The 18,109-nt window shown below is 40.8% G+C and overlaps 1 protein-coding gene across 9 annotated transcripts in view; it reads left to right on the top strand.

Moving 5' to 3' along the window:
- The window catches only part of VWC2 (von Willebrand factor C domain containing 2), an 865,269-nt gene that overhangs the window by 730,527 nt on the left and 116,633 nt on the right, over window positions 1-18,109 (top strand). For all 9 annotated transcript variants that reach the window (XM_056520240.1, XM_056520242.1, XM_056520234.1 and 6 more), the window contains one exon: window positions 13,893-14,022. In XM_056520240.1, the coding sequence (XP_056376215.1) occupies window positions 13,893-14,022 (130 nt within the window). The remainder of the gene's footprint in view (window positions 1-13,892; window positions 14,023-18,109) is intronic.

Raw genomic sequence — 18,109 nt, 5'->3', positions numbered from 1 at the left:
TATATACGAAAATTTGCATGTGCAAATATTCGCATATACAAATTTTTATTTATGCTAATTTTCGCATGTGTGAATTTTCGCCTATGCGAAAATAACCGCGAATATTACGAATATGCAAATTTAGCTAATATATGACGAATATTCGAAATATCGCGAATTCGAATATAGCCTATGCTAAAAATAACATCTGTTGGGGAGCGATCTATATTAACATATATAAGGTATAAATATACAATATTCACTCAAATAAATGATAGGTCGCTTCAATAATTCATGCCCGCCTTATAGCGGGTGTCGAGACAAAATACAAAATGCCTCTCTCAAAAAGAGGGTAAGAGACCAATCCACTCCTCTTAGTGGGGGATGGACAAGTTCAATCCCAACTACTTCAATGTTAGAGGAATCACTATTGTGTACCTCCTTAATGTGTCTTATCAAGCCGGAAACAGAGCGAGAAGACACAAATGTCTGAATGATGCAAGTGCACGTAGATCCGTCTTTTCAACTTACGGTTAGTACACCCGATGTATTGGATATCACATGTTTTGCAGGTTGCAACATTTGAAATGAGTAGTATCAAAGTTAATAAAAGAGTTAATGAAAAACCTTTTATGGTTAAAGGGGTACTCCAGTGAAAACTTTTTTTCTTTTAAATCAACTGGTGGCAGAAAGTTAAACATATTTGTAAATTACTTCTATTAAAAAATCTTAATCCTTCCTGTACTGAATACTACAGAGGAAATTATTTTCTTTTTGGAATGCTCTCTGATGTCATCACGAGCACAGTTCTCTCTGCTAATAATAATAACGCTTTATTTATTGTTGTCCTTAGTGGGATTTGAACCCAAGTCCCCAGCACAAGGCGGCAGTGCTAACCACTGAGCCACCATGCTGCCCTTAGCATACATCTGCTATGCACGGTTGCTAAAATGGACAGAGATGTCAGCAGAGAGCACTGTGCTTGTGATGTCATCAGTGTTCCAAAAAGAAAGGAATTTCCTCTGTAGCATTCAGCAGCTCATAAGTACTGGAATGATTAAGATGTTTTAATAGAAGTAACTTACAAATATGTTTAACTTTCTGCCACCAGTTGATTTAAAAGAAAAAAGGTTTTCACCGGAATACCCCTTTAACAGAAGAAAAAAAAAAGGAGAGGGAACAGCATTGGACAGAGGCAATGGAAGGACAGGGACTGCTCCCAGGCCATGCCAACTGAGGGTTGTGTCTGAGGAACCCACCGACTTTTGACTGGGGGTGTCAGATGTAGTGTTGCTCGCGAATATTCGCAATGCGAATTTTATTTGCGAATATCGCATATTCGCGAATTCGTGAATATTCGCGAATATAGCGTTATATATTCGTAATTACGAATATTCGTTTTTTTTTTTTTTTGTTTTTTTTTTCACAGTACACATCACAGTGATCACCCCTCTCTGCTTCCAGCTTGTGTGGTGTAAAGAAGGCTCTAATACTACTGTGTGAGACTGGCGTGCGAATTTACGCGCTTATGCCAATTTTGTATTTGCTCATTCTCGCATATGTTAATTTTCGCACGCGCAAATGTTCGCATATGCGAAAATAAACCAAGAATATGCGAATATTCGCGAATATATGACGAATATTCATCCATATATTCGCGAATATTCGCGAATTCGAATATGGCCTATGCCGCTCAACACTAGTCAGATGTCCCTTGTGATGAAGTTGATGACCGTGTTAACCTATGAACGACGGCAGATGGGTTACTGGTCAAGACAAAACCGCTAGCTGACAATGGGAGCTCAGGCCTCTCGCTGCTACTCCTGCTGCCACTTGCCCCTAGTCTGCTGCGACCTCTGCCTGAAGGATTTAGGCCTCTGCCACTCCTCTGTGCACTATAAAGCAAAGAGAAAAACAGGCGCTCCCTTGTGAAGAACCAACGGGATCACAGGTGTGTGGGAGGGGGAGGGAAAAGTAAGGCTCACCCTGCCAGGTTGTGCGTACTCCCACACAACCAAGATGTGCGTTTAGTATGATGATCTCGGTCTGCAGCCTTCCCAGAGATGGCGTAGAGATGTAAGGTGAACTTCAGAAACGATGGGAATATCGGCGCTGACCAAGGAGAGGACAATAAAGCCAGGTGTGTAGCGAACAGATTTAATCCAATGCGACGCGTTTCACCGCGCTTGCGCGGTTTCATCAGGCATAACAAACACTTCTCAGGGAGGGATTTATATACACGCAGGTATTAACCCCTACCTGACAAAGTAGATTTTCACAAAAAGTATATATATATACTCATAAACTACATTTAAATACTTAAGATAAGCATATATGCTCATAAAATGCATCAAGGAAATATAATAATGAATAAACAATTAGTAAGACAAAACAATAATAAAACCAAGAATTATAATAAAGAAGAGGGGATAATGAAAAATAGGGAAAGGACCAGGCACACATAATGAGTGGGACATAAACCATACATATACATAAAATATATATGTATATATACACATATGCGCACACACCCGCATGTGTGCCAACCCTACTGTATATGGTCAAGATATGACAATTAACAGACATATATACACACATGTATACATAAACATACATATACATACACATGTACATGGACACATGCGCGCAAAGACGCATATGCACATGAATGCACCCACATGTATACATATTGAAACATAAGTAAAATAAAATTAAAATTAAAACAGAGATAATATTACTAATAATAATGATAATAATAACAACAATTGATAGAGGATCAGAAAAAATAAAATAAAAAACTTTTTTACATAAATATATATCTATGAAAGTATAACACATGGAACAAAATAATACATGACAGCAATCTTATACTGAAAACAATCAGAACTACCCCAGTAGTCCGAACTGGCGTTACAGGATCTCTAATTATTGGAATAAAAAAGGCTCAATGTCTACTACTACTTACTGATATTAAGCACTTAGTTAAAGTGCTACGGTGAAAAAGAGGGGGGGAAAGGGGGGGGAGAGAGGGGGGGGGGGAGGGGAAAAGGATCGTTGGTATACAGTTGTAGAGGTGACCACATGGGAATAAGTGACCACAGAGTCCACACACTCTGTGGTCACTTATTCCCATGTGGTCACCTCTACAACTGTATACCAACGATCGTTTTCCCCTACACCCCCCTCTCTCTCCCCCCCCCCCCCCCCTTTCTCCCCCTCTTTTTCACCGTAGCACTTTAACTAAGTGCTTAATATCAGTAAGTAGTAGTACACATTGAGCGTTTTTTATTCCAATAATTAGAGATCCTGTAACGCCAGTTCGGACTACTGGGGTAGTTCTGATTTTTTTCAGTATAAGATTGCTGTCATGTATTATTTTGTTCCATGTGTTATACTTTCATAGATATATATTTATGTAAAAAAGTTTTTTATTTTATTTTTTCTGATCCTCTATCAATTGTTGTTATTATTATCATTATTATTAGTAATATTATCTCTGTTTTAATTTTAATTTTATTTTACTTATGTTTCAATATGTATACATGTGGGTGCATTCATGTGCATATGCGTCTTTGCGCGCATGTGTCCATGTACATGTGTATGTATATGTATGTGTATGTATACATGTGTGTATATATGTCTGTTAATTGTCATATCTTGACCATATACAGTAGGGTTGGCACACATGCGGGTGTGTGCGCATATGTGTATATATACATATATATTTTATGTATATGTATGGTTTATGTCCCACGCATTATGTGTGCCTGGTCCTTTCCCTATTTTTCATTATCCCCTCTTCTTTATTATAATTCTTGGTTTTATTATTGTTTTGTCTTACTAATTGTTTATTCATTATTATATTTCCTTGATGCATTTTATGAGCATATATGCTTATCTTAAGTATTTAAATGTAGTTTATGAGTGTATATATATATATACTTTTTGTGAAAATCTACTTTGTCAGGTAGGGGTTAATACCTGCGTGTATATAAATCCCTCCCTGAGAAGTGTTTGTTATGCCTGATGAAACCGCGCAAGCGCGGTGAAACGCGTCGCATTGGATTAAATCTGTTCGCTAAACACCTGGCTTTATTGTCCTCTCCTTGGTCAGCGCCGATATTCCCATCGTTTCTGAAGTTCACCTTACATCTCTACTCCTCTGTGCACGTCCTGGATCTCCTCTGCCTTACATACTTAGTGCGTACAATACGGTTCACTACTCTTAAAACAGTTTTTGTCTAGAACAGCAGCAGGTGTGCACTTTTGGCTGGCCTTTCACAGTATGTAGGCCCTGGACAGATTAACAGGAACAAAATAGTACACTACTTAGATGTATTGTGAAAGGTTTAGCTCCGCTCACCACTTAATGGGAAACACGTTTCACCTGAGCACGGACGTGCTGGTCCCGCCTTCGGCCAAACATGGATATATGAACAAAAGATTGTCATCCAGCTCTCGAGGTGCGGTTAAAAGAAGCTTTCTTTATTCAAGGACCATCAGACAGGTTACACACACAGAGATAGACGCGTCTGACGCGTTTCGCACAGAACGTGCTTAATCGTAGACTTTAATTTATTTATCAATGATATAGAGGATGGCATTAACAGCTCTGTTTCTATCTTTGCAGATGACACTAAGCTTTGTAGCACGGTACAGTCTATAGAGGATGTGCATAAGTTACAAGATGACTTGGATAGACTAAGTGTCTGGGCATCCACTTGGCAAATGAGGTTCAATGTGGATAAATGTAAAGTTATGCATCTGGGTACTAATAACCTGCATGCGTCGTATGTCTCAGGGGGGATTAAACTGGCAGAGTCACTGGTAGAGAAGGATCTGGGTGTACTTGTAGATCACAGACTACAGAATAGCATGCAATGTCAGGCTGCTGCTTCCAAAGCCAGCAGGATATTGTCATGTATCAAAAGAGGCATGGACTCAAGGGACAGGGACATAATACTCCCCCTTTATAAAGCATTGGTACGGCCTCACCTGGAATATGCTGTTCAGTTTTGGTCGCCTGTACATAAAAGGGACACTGCAAAGCTGGAAAGGGTGCAGAGACGCGCGACTAAACTAATATGGGGCATGGAACATCTTAGCTATGAGGAGCGATTAAAGGAGTTACAATTGTTTAGTCTTGAGAAGAGACGTTTAAGGGGGGATATGATAAACGTATATAAGTATATTAATGGCCCATACAAAAAATATGGAGAAAAACTGTTCCAGGTTAAACCCCCCCCCCCCCCCCCCAAAGGACGAGGGGGTACTCCCTCTGTCTGGAGAAGAAAAGATTTAGTCTCAAGGGGCGACATGCCTTCTTTACCATGAGAACTGTGAACTTATGGAACAGTCTACCTCAGGAACTGGTCAGAGCAGGAAAAATTAACAGCTTTAAAACAGGATTAGATACATTCCTGGAACAAAATAACATTAATGCTTATGAAGAAATATAAAATCCCATCCCTTCCCCAATATAGCGCCATACCCCTACCCCTTAATTCCCTGGTTGAACTTGATGGACATATGTCTTTTTTCGACCGTACTAACTATGTAACTATGTAACTATACTCTAGGACGACAATCTTTTGTTCATATAACTACTTAGATGTAGGCACATGGTACGCACTGATGAGGGCAGAAAAATGCTCTACAGTACACTTAAAAAAGTATCTGAGTACAACACCAGCCGATGAGTACTTTTTGGCTGTCCTTTCACATTATGTAGGCCCTTGACAGATTAACAGGTACAATATGGTACACTACTTAGATGTAGGTATGTGGTATGCACATATGAGGGCAAAAAAAATGCACTACAGTACACTTGGAAAATATATTTTCATGAAACAACAGCCAGTGATTAGTTTTCCCTGGCCTTTCACTGTATGTAGGCTTGTTACAGATTAAAAAAGGGCACTACTTAGATGTAGGTATGTGGTATGTATGTATGAGGGCAAATAAATGCACTACAGTACACTTGGAAAACGTATTTTCATAAAACACCAGCCGGTGATTACTTTTGCTTGGACTTTCACAGTATGTAGGCCCTTGACAGATTAACAGGTACAGAATGGTACACTACTTAGATTTACATATGCCATAGGCACTGATGGGGGCAGAAAAATGCACTACAATACGCCAAAAAACTCTGTATTTTTGTAAAACACCAGCCGGTGAGTACTATTGCTTGGATTTTCCCAGTATTCAGACTTGTTACAGATTTACAGATACAAAATAGTACACTGCTTTGATATAGGTATGTGGTATGCATGTATGAGGGCAGAAAAATGCAGAAAAAAATGTGTATTAAACCCAAAATTGCACTCTGTCACAGAGTATTAAGAATGGTGTGAACTGCTGGTTATTATACCATCTACAGACTTGTATAAGCAGCAGATGATTTCTTGTGTAAAAATACACAGAATTGCCCTGAAAAATCATTCCTGCCTCCTGTAATAAGGTTCATGAAGTTGAGGCAGCTTGTTGAAATGTATGAGGCAACGAAAAGCCATCTGCCCCTCTCTGATAAAATGCTGAATAAAGTGACTGGGAGATTAAAGGCTGGCGTAAAAAATCCTTCTCAGTGAGAACAAGCACTGCTCTCTATCCACTATGCTTATGTGACTAGCAGTTGGAAGTGGAACGCTGCGCTATGATCAATTCAGCGTGTCTGTGTAACACACAGAGACACACAGTCTGTCCTATCCCTCTGCAGAGTATGGCATGAAATGAGCAGAATGGCTGCCGATTATTTAGGGCTGTGACATCACAGGGGTCAATGAATGCTGATAGGCTGCATCCTGCATGTTATTCAGGGTCATCCCACCTACCTCCCTTCCCGCCTTGCCTTCCCAGCATCCCCTGCCCCATGTACTGACATGTGGATCCACAATTATAAGTGTCCTGGAGGCTGGAACCCTGTAAAATGGAGTTCAATGAAGCTATTCAAATAAATCCTGAAATTTTAAACTAATTCAGGTTCGTCTGCTTCGATTCGCTCATCTCTACTTATAACCAATAAACCTGTATACTTTTATAATATTGTGTATTATTGTATATTGCAAAACTACATCCTTAGCATTAATGTCATCCCATCATAAAATAATTTGTTTATATCTGAGGAAATAGTCGAACTCAGGTGAAATAGTTGAATTCATAATTCATAATTGAGTTATTACCGCTCGACACTAATGAACATATACTAGGTGTGTACAGATGCAAATAGGTATCTGTAGTTATCATTGCCCATATATACCTTCTGGTTTAAAGGGGTACTCCGGTGTAAACCTTTTTTCTTTTAAATCAACTGGTGGCAGAAAGTTAAACATATTTGTAAATTACTTCTATTAAAAAATCTTAATCATTCCAGTACTTATTAGCTTCTGAATGCTACACTGATGACATCACGAGCACAATGCTCTCTGCTGACATCTCTGTCCATTTTAGCAACCGTGGATAGCAGATGTATGCTAAGAGCAGCATGGTGGCTCAGTGGTTAGCACTGCTGCCTTGCAGTGCTGGGGACTTGGGTTCAAATCCCACTAAGGACAACAATAAATAAAGCGTTATTATTATTATAATAACCTCAGCAGAGAGAACTGTGCTCTTGATGTCATCAGAGAGCATCCCAAAAAGGAAATAATTTCCTCTGTAGTATTCAGCAGCTAATAAGTACAGGGAGGATTAAGATTTTTTAATAGAAGTAATTTACAAATATGTTTAACTTTCTGCCACCAGTTGATTTAAAAGAAAAAAGGTTTTCACCGGAGTACCCCTTTAACCTGTTCAGGACCCAGGGCGTAAACTTACGCCCTGGCATTTTCCGGTCCCTGCCGCGCACCAGGCGGGGATCAGAAGCGGATGCCTGCTGAAATGCTTCAGCAGGCATCCAGGGCAAACACCGAGGGGGGCCATGTAGGCCCCCCATGTCGGCGATCGCCGCAAATCGCAAGGGAAATCGCCCTTGCGATCTGCGGCGATACTGGGCTGATCGGGTCTCTGGGTCACGACCGCCCGGTAAATTTGCATGATCCCGGTTGTCACAGACAGCCAGGACCATGCTGAAGTATAAGAGTGAGGTGGCAAGCCTGCCACCTCCTCCTATCCCCTGCGATCAGTCGGTTAGTTAACCGACCAATCCAGGGGGGGGCGGTTACTTCCTCCCGTCCTGCCCGGCCCCTTGAAGTCCGGAGAGGACGGGAGGAAGACCGGAGGACGCGGCGGGGGACGGGGGAGTGCTGGGGACCAGCCCCGGTACTTACCTCGTCCCTGAAGACACGGATCCCGGCGATGAAGACGGCGGCGGCGACAGGTGAGTCTGAAGGGCCAGATGCTACAGTTTTGGAATGCTGAGGATGTGTAGTTTTGCTACATCTGGAAGGGCACAGATTGGGAACCACTGTATTAGTGGTCTGCAAACTGTAGTCCTCCAGATGTTGCAAAACTACAACTCCAAGCATGCTGGGAGTTGTAGTTCGGCAACATCTGGCTCTAAAGATGTTGCCGAACTACTACTTCCAGCATGCCTGAGAATGTTTGGGAGTAGTGGTTTTGCAACAACTGGAGGCACACTGGTTGGGAAACATTGTATGTTTCCTAACTCAGTGTTTCCCAACCCGTGTGCCTCCAGCTGTTGCAAAACTATAACTACCAGCATGCACTGATAGACTGTGCATGCTGGGAGTTGTAGTTTTGCAACAGCTGGAGGTTACCCCCCCCCCCCTGTGAATGTACAGGGTACATTCACATGGGCAGGGGGCTTACAGTGAGTATCAGGCTGCAGGTTTGCAATGCAGCAAATTTTGCGTGGCAGCTCAAACTCGCAGCAGGAAACTCACTGTAATCCCCCGCCTGTGTGACTGTACCCTAAAAGCACTACACTACACTTACACAAAATAAAATAAAAAGTAAAAAACACTACATATACACATACCCCTACACAGCCCCCCTCCCCTCCCCAATAAAAATGAAAAACGTCTGGTATGCCACTGTTTCCAAAATGGAGCCTCCAGCTGTTGCAAAACAACAGCTCACAGTATTGCCGGACAGTCGTTGACTGTCCAAGCATGCTGGGAGTTTTGCAACAGCTGGAGGGACCCTGTTTGGGAATCACTGGCGTAGAATACCCCTATGTCCACCCCTATGCAAATCCCTAATTCAGGCCTCAAATGCACATGGCGCTCTCACTTTGGAGCCCTGTCGTATTTCAAGGCAACAGTTTAGGGCCACATATGGGGTATCGCCGTACTCGGGAGAAATTGCCTAACAAATTTTGGGGGGCTTTTTCTCCTTTCACCCCTTATGAAAAGGTGAAATTGGGGTCTACACCAGCATGTTAGTGTAAAAAAATATTGCCCTATACTTTTCATTTTGACAAGAAGTAAAAGGGGAATAAAGCCCCCCCAAATTTTTTATGCAATTTCTCCCCAGTACGGAGATACCCCATATGTGGGCGCAAAGTGCTCTGGGGGCGCACAACAAGGCCCAGAAGGATGAGTGCACCATGTACATTTGAGGTGATTTGCACAGGGGTGGCTGATTGTTACAGCGGTTTTGACAAACGCAAAGAAAAAAAACACATGTGACTCCATTTCGGAAACTACACCCCTCACGGAATGCAATGAGGGGTGCAGTGAGAATTTACACCCCACTGGTGTCTGACAGAGCTTTGGAACAGTGGGCTGTGCAAATAAACATTTTTGTACAGCCCACTGTTCCAAAGATCTGACAGACACCAGTGGGGGGTAAATGCTCACCGTACCCCTTGTTACGTTCCTCAAGGGGTCTAGTTTCCAAAATGGTATGCCATGTGGCGGTTATTTTGCTGTCCTGGCACCATAGGGGCTTCCTAAATGCGACATGCCCCCCGAGCAAAATTTGCTCTCCAAAAGCCAAATATGACTCCTTCTCTTCTGAGCATTGTAGTTCGGCCGTAGTGCACTTCAGGTCAACTTATGGGGTACCTCCAAACTCAGAAGAGATGGGGGTTACACATTTTGGGGGGTATTTTCTGCTATTAACCCTTGCAAAAATTTGAAATTTGGGGGGAAACTCACATTTTAGTGAAAAATTTTTTTTTTTACATATGCAAAAGTCGTGAAACCCCTGTGGGGTATTAAGGCTCACTTTATTCCTTGTTACGTTCCTCAAGGGGTATAGTTTCCAAAATGGTATGCCATGTGGTTTTTTTTTTGCTGTCCTGGCACCATAGGGGCTTCCTAAATCCGACATGCCCCCCGAGCAAAATTTGCTCTCAAAAAGCCAAATATGACTCCTTCTCTTCTGCGCATTGTAGTTCACCCGTAGTGCACTTCAGGTCAACTTATGGGGTACCTCCATACTCAGAAGAGATGGGTTTACAAATTTTGGCAAGTATTTTCTGCTATTAACCCTTGCAAAAATGTGAAATTTGGGGGGAAACACACATTTTTTTTTTTTTTTTTTTACATATGCAAAAGTCGTGAAACACCTGTGGGGTATTAAGGCTCACTTTATTCCTTGTTACGTTCCTCAAGGGGTCTAGTTTCCAAAATGGTATGCCATGTGTTTTTTTTTTTGCTGTTCTGGCACCATAGGGGCTTCCTAAATGCAACATGCCCCCCAAAAACCATTTCAGAAAAACGTACTCTCCAAAATCCCCTTGTCGCTCCTTCGCTTCTGAGCCCTCTACTGCGCCCGCCGAACACTTTACATAGACATATGAGGTATGTGCTTACTAGAGAGAAATTGGGCTACAAATATAACTATTTTCTCCTTTTACCCCTTGTAAAAATTCAAAAATTTGGTCTACAAGAACATGCGAAAAAATGCAAAAAATGAAGATTGTGAATTTTCTCCTCCACTTTGCTGCTATTCCTGTGACACACCTAAAGGGTTAAAATGCTGACTGAATGTAATTTTGAATACTTTGGGGGGTGCAGTTTTTATAATGGGGTCATTTGTGGGATATTTCTAAGATGAAGACCCTTCAAATTTACTTCAAACCTGAACTGGTCCCTGAAAAATTGTGATTTTGGAAATTTTGTGAAAAATTGGAAAATTGCTGCTGAACTTTGAAGCCCTCTGGTGTCTTCCAAAAGTAAAAACTCGTCAATTTTATGATGCAAACATAAAGTAGACATATTGTATATGTGAATAAAAAAAATTTATTTGGAATATCCATTTTCCTTACAAGCAGAGAGCTTCAAAGTTAGAAAAATGCTAAATTTTCAAATTTTTCATCAAATTTTGGGCTTTTTCACCAAGAAAGGATGCAAGTTACCACAAAATGTTACCACTGTGTTAAAGTAGAATATGTCACGAAAAAACTATCTCGGAATCAGAATTATAACTAAGAGCATTCCAGAGTTATTAATGTTTAACCCCTTAAGGACCGGGGTTTTTTCCGTTTTTGCATTTTCGGTTTTTGCTCCTTGCCATAAAAAAATCATAACTCTTTCACTTTTGCACCTAAAAATCCATATGATAGCTTATTTTTTGCGCCACCAATTCTACTTTGTAATGACCTCAGGCATTTTGCCAAAAATTTGAAAAAAAACGCCATTTTGTAACTTTTGGGGGCTTCCGTTTCTACGTAGTACATTTTTCGGTAAAAATGACATCTTTTCTTTATTCTGTAGGTCCATACAATTAAAATGATACCCTACTTATATAGGTTTGATTTTGTCGGACTTCTGGAAAAAATCATAACTACATGCAGGAAAATTTATACGTTTAAAGTTGTCATCTTCTGACCCCTATAACTTTTTTATTTTTCCGTGTATGGGGCGGTATGAGGGCTCATTTTTTGTGCCGTGATCTGAAGTTTTGCATTGATAGGACTTATTGATCGCTTTTTATTCATTTTTAAATGATATAAAAAGTGACCAAAAATGCACTATTTTGGACTTTGGAATTTTTTTGCGCGCACGCCATTGACCGAGCGGTTTAATTAATGATAAATTTTTATAATTCGGACATTTCCGTACGCGGTGATACCATATATGTTTATTTTTATTTTTATTTACACTGTGTTTTTTTTTTATTGGAAAAGGGGGGTGATTCAAACTTTTAATAGGGGAGGAGTTAAATGATCTTTATTCACTTTTTTTTCCAATTTTTTTTTGCAGTGTTATAGGTCCCATAGGGTCCTATAACACTGCACACACTGATCTTCATCATTGATCACTGGTTTCTCATAAAAAAACAGTGATCAACGATTCTGCCGCATGACTGCTCATGCCTGGAGCTCAGGCACTGAGCAGTCATTCGGCGATCGGACAGCGAGGAGGCAGGTAGGGGCCCTCCCGCTGTCCTGTCAGCTGTTCGGGATGCCGCGATTAGCCGCGACTATCCCGAACAGCCCGACTGAGCTAGCCGGCAACTTTCACTTTCACTTTTAGCCGCACGGCTAAGCTCTGAGCGCTATTAGAGGCTATTAGAGGCGGGTCCCAGCTTCACTATGACGCTGGGCCCGCCGTGATATGACGCGGGGTTACTGTGTAACCCCGCGTTATATCAGGAGAGCAGGACCAAGGACGTACCGGTACGTCCTTGGTCCTTAAGGGGTTAAAGTGACAGTGGTCAGATGTGCAAAAAATGGCCGGGTCCTAAGGTGTAAAATGGCTGGGTCCTTAAGGGGTTAATGACCATTCACCTATGCACTAGATTGCACACAAAAGTTATTAGGCTTGTTACCAATTTTAGCTTTATTGGAAAGCAGAGGGTTACTAACTTAGTGATAAGTTTAGTATGTAGTTACATACTAAACTTATGCACTAAGTAGCTAGAAAACATGACAAGAAATCTGCCCATCCTTGGCAGATGTTAAAAACACCTTGGGACAAAAGACTGGCCATGTTTTTTTTATCAAGGACATTGCTGCTTAAACAGATAAGAAATACACCAATATACTTTAAATTGGTAAAACTAGTAATTATGCGAACACTAGTTCCAAAACGTGTTGCTCGCAAATATTCGCAATGCAAATTTTATTCGCGAATATAGCACTATATATTCGCAATTACGAATATTCATTTTTTATTTTTTTTCACAGTACACATAACAGTGATCATCCCTCTCTGCTTCCAGCTTGTGTGGTGTAAAGAAGGCTCTAATACTACTGTGTGAAACTGGCGTACGAATTTTCGCATATGTTAAAATTTGCATATGCAAATGTTTGCATATGCAAATTTTTGCTTATGCTAATTTTCGCATATGCGGATTTTTGTTTATGCAAATTTTTGCATATGCTAATTTTCGCATATGCAAATTTTCGCTGATGCGGAAATAAAACGCAAATATTACGAATATGCAAATTTAGCAAATATATGAAGAATATTCATCCATATATTCATGAAATATTGCAAATTCGTATATGTCCTATGCCGCTCAACACTAGTTCCGATTATACCAGCTCCCCTTTTCATATAATATAAGGGAATGTGATTTTATACATAAAACAACCTTGGGATTTAGTCTACCTTCATCTTACAGATGCAAGGAGAGAAAACAATGTTATAAAGTATATATAGCACAATGATATGATATATTGTGTGTGTGTGTGTGTGTGTGTTTGTTTTGAGGCCACATGATAATAACACACTTCTTATTTGTAATATTCTGAATTAAGTTTGAGTACTCCAGCAAATATCTTTCTTACTGCCTACCTCAGTCTCCCTCAATATCCCTCATGTGTTTAGAAACCCCGTGAAGATAATTGCACTTTAATGGAGACCTATATCTTACTAATTGGTATATACTGCAGTATGTTAAAAATTTTATAATTATGTGTATAATTGTATAATCAGCTGAGCAAAATGGTGCTAGCGAATAATAGAGTAGTGTATATTTTACAGACTTGTATAGATGATGCTACGGTATATATTGAAATTTTTGTCAGTAACATCATGCTTTAATTATATCTTATATAGGTTTCTCCTTGTGAGAAATGTCGCTGTGAAGCTAATGGTGAAGTCATGTGCGCTGTGTCAGCATGTCCTCAGACAGAATGTGTCGACCCAGTCTATGAGCCAGATCAATGCTGTCCCATCTGCAAAAATGGTAAAAATGTTATTCTTTTATATTGGTTATGACAGCCCCTTGATTTATATATAAAAATAACTTGATATGTTCTGTGCACGTTAACTCCTGTAATTTATCTAAAACTGAATGGAAGAGCACTCCATAGCATAATACCACCAGTGAGGAATCCACAAGATAAGTGGTATGGGCTCTTACTGCAGGTGGTTGTGTGAGCTCACACACAACAATGGTCCAGTTGAGAACAAGGTCCAGTCTAGAGCCTTCATGACCGAATGAACAATTCAATGAAAACTTTGTGGGGTAGGGCAGGATCAAAGCAACGCTGACCAGGACAGGAACGAGAGACGGAGTAAGGAATTTATTGAAGTAAAATGTGACGCGTTTCACCGCACGCTTATGCGGTTTCATCAGTGATCGCATCGGAGTGAAACACATCGCGTTTTACTTCCAGAAACCGTTCCTTACTCCATCTCTCATGCCTGTCCTGGTCAGCGCAGTTTTGATCCTGCCGTACCCCACAAAGTCATTGCATTGAACTGTAATTTGTTAGGAAGTCAAGGTTATTATATCTTACTTAGATTTATGAACAATTTTTTTTCTATTTATTTTTAGCCATGCATTTTATTTACTTCTTCCACACTATTTTCAGAAGATAGGTGCAATAGAAAATCTATGGATTACATCTATGGATCAGCCATAAAACTGCCATCACTTATAAACCAATATGATAAGTACCATATATACTCGAGTATAAGCTGAGTTTTTCAGCACAATTTTTCATGCTGAAAACGTCCCCCACAGCTTATACTCAAGTGAAGAAAAAAAATCACAGGCATACTGGTGGGGGTGGCGAGGAGGATGGGCCAGGCCGTCCATCGCACCCAACTATGCTGCAGGGACCAACCAAATTCCAGTGGGGAGGGTGAGCCAGTCCGGGCCATCCATCTTGACTGGAAGGCCCTCTTCACCGCTCCAGCCAGCCCCGGACTAGTGATGCTGCATTGTCGCAGCCTCACAGGGACGTCGGTGCGCAGCAGACGTCCGTGACGTCAGGGGTGTCCCTGTGCATCAATGCAGTGTCACTAGTACGGGCAGGCCCAGAGAGAATAAGAGGGCCTCCCGGTCAAGATGGACAGCCCGGACCGGCTCAACTCTCCCCTTGGAATTCGAACGGTCCCCGCAGCTTAGATGGGCGACGATGGACACAACTGGGGAAGTGAGTAGAGAACAAGAGAGGGGGGTATATATGATGACGAAGGTCTAGATGAGGACAGGGGGGATGAGGGGGGGGGATGTATTTTCCAACCTAGGCTTATACTTGAGTCAATGAGTTTTTCCCAGGTTTTTGGGGTGAAATTAGAGGCCTCGGCTTATATTCAGGTCGGCTTATACTCGAGTATATACGGTAATACTTTAAATGCTTAATTTCTCATATATATATACAAGCAATACAAAGACTGCTATTGTATAAGAATGCTGATTTAAAGTGCCAATAATGAATCAGAAAATGCTGTATTACAAATATTGTGTACAATTTTTGTACAAAGATTCGAAGGAAGGCAACCAAAGCAGTAACTGAACATGGTAGACTGCAGTGCCCAGAAAGATTGCCAAAATTAAGGCTATTCAGAAAAAAAGATGAGTTTGTAACCCTTACTATGCTACTATGAAATTATCCATCTGAAGTGAATCCTCTAAAACAATAGGAACTATAAAGCTGTGAAAAAGTTGACAATGTTTTACATTATTCTCATTTTGTTATCTGTATTTTAATTTTTGCTAAAAAGAACTTAATAACCAATAAGGCATTACCAGTTGGGGGTATGACCCGACAATGTATCAGACTGTTCGCTTTTATTGGGTAGAATCAGTCACAGTAGGGATGTTCCCCTCTTTCCCCACTGGTAACATTTAGTTATATACAGTACAGACCAAAAGTTTGGACACACCTTCTCATTCAAAGTTTTCTTTATTTTCATGACTATGAAAATTGTAGATTCACACTGAAGGCATCAAAACTATGAATTAACACATGTGGAATTATATACATAGCAAAAAAGTGTGAAACAACTGAAAATATGTCATATTCTAGGTTCTTCAAAGTAGACACCTTTTTGCTTTGATTACTGCTTTGCACACTGCATTCTCTTGTTGAGCTTCATGAGGTAGTCACCTGAAATGGTTTTCACTTCACAGGTGTGCTGGTGTGGAGGAGGAGGTGTGATGGTGTGGGGGTGCTTTGCTGGTGACACTGTTGGGGGTTTATTCAAAATTTAAGGCATACTGAACCAGCATGGCTACCACAGCATCTTGCAGCGGCATGCTATTCCATCCGGTTTGCGTTTAGTTGGACCATCATTTATTTTTCAACAAGACAATGGAGGAGATTTACAAAACCTGTGCAGAGGAAAAGTTGCCCAGTTACCCATAGCAACCAATCAGATTGCTTCTGTCATTTTTCAGAGGCCTTGTTAATAATGAAAGAAGCAAGCTGATTGGTTGCTATGGGCAACTGGGCAACTTTTCCTCTGCACAGGTTTTGATAAATCTCCCTCAATGACCCCAAACACACCTCCAGGCTGTGTAAGGGCTATTTGACCAAGAAGGAGAGTGATGGGGTGCTGCACCAGATGACCTGGCCTCCACAGTCACCGGACCTGAACCCAATCGAGATGGTTTGGGGTGAGGTGGACCACAGAGTGAAGGCAAAAAGGGCCAACAGGTGCTAAGCATCTCTGGGAACTCCTTCAAGACTGTTGGAAGACTATTTCAGGTGACTACCTCTTGAAGCTCATCAAGAGAATGAGTGTGCAAAGCAGTAATCAAAGCAAAAGGTGGCTACTTTGAAGAACCTAAAATATGACATGTTTTCAGTTGCTTCACACTTTTTTGTTATGTATATAATTCCACATGTGTTAATTCATAGTTTTGATGCCTTCAGTGTGAATCTACAATTTTCAAAGTTATGAAAATAAAGAAAACTTTGAATGAGAAGCTGTGTCCAAACTTTTGGTCTGTACTGTATATATATATATATATATATATATATATATATATATATATATATAAAGGTGTTCCATAATTGTTATAGGTAATACAAGGATTTACTTAAAAGGGTACTCCACTGCTTGATAGGGGATAACATGTCTGATTGTGGGGGTCCGGCCGCTGGGGACCCTCGTGATCTCCGCCGTGGTACCCTAGTCATCCAGTGCACAGAGTGAACTTTGCTCCATGCCAGATGACTGGTGATCACAGCTGCCACGCCACCTCCAATCATGTCTATGGAAGGAGGTGTGATGGCTGTGTACTAGCCATCACACTGCAGAAAAAGGCAGGAACAGAAAGAATGGCGCTAAGTGCCATAAATTATTTTTTATATAAAGATTTAAAAATATGCAATGTTTTAAAATGATGATAATAATTCAAAACTTTCTGCACAGTAGAAGATATACATATGTTGAATGCAGGAGGTGGGGGATGGTATTGCACTCACCTATTAGTGTTTCGCTTCAGGCGCAACACTGATAAGCATGTCTGTTGAGTGATAATGCACTCTCATATGATCCTGTGGCAGCCCAACATCCAAACCCGATCATCAGCAATGTCGGTCTTGCAATAGGTTAGATATTCCCAGAATTGACAGCTCCTGCATCTTCCAGGGTGAAAAACAGGTTGCTTCTGCGGCGCCTGAGGATATCGGGATATCAGATACTTGTTTATTTAGAATTAGAAACAGATAAAACAAAGCATTTCATGAGGGGACCCTCGCTTCGTCAGGTTTGTATAGTTAAAACATGCACATCTTGAGGTAGATTTATCAAAACCTGTCCAAAAGAAAAGTAGCCCAGTTGCCCATAGCAACCAATCAGCTCGCTTCTTTCATTTTTAACAAGGCCTGTGCAAAATGAAAGAAGTTATCTGATTGGTTGCTAAGTGCAACTGGGCTACTTTTCCTCTGGACAGGTTTTGATAAATCTCCCCCCTTGTGTTTATATAGACAGAGGAATGTTTTCAGCTTCAAATCTGCGCTGGAGAACTCCGTGTCATAGTTACATCACTTCATGATGGAAGTGATATGTCCATAAGTGCATTCCGTGGTTGG

Source organism: Hyla sarda, chromosome 5 (assembly GCF_029499605.1).
Source record: "Hyla sarda isolate aHylSar1 chromosome 5, aHylSar1.hap1, whole genome shotgun sequence".
Taxonomy (NCBI): Eukaryota; Metazoa; Chordata; class Amphibia; order Anura; family Hylidae; genus Hyla; species Hyla sarda.
This window is presented reverse-complemented; position numbering and strand designations above follow the sequence as displayed.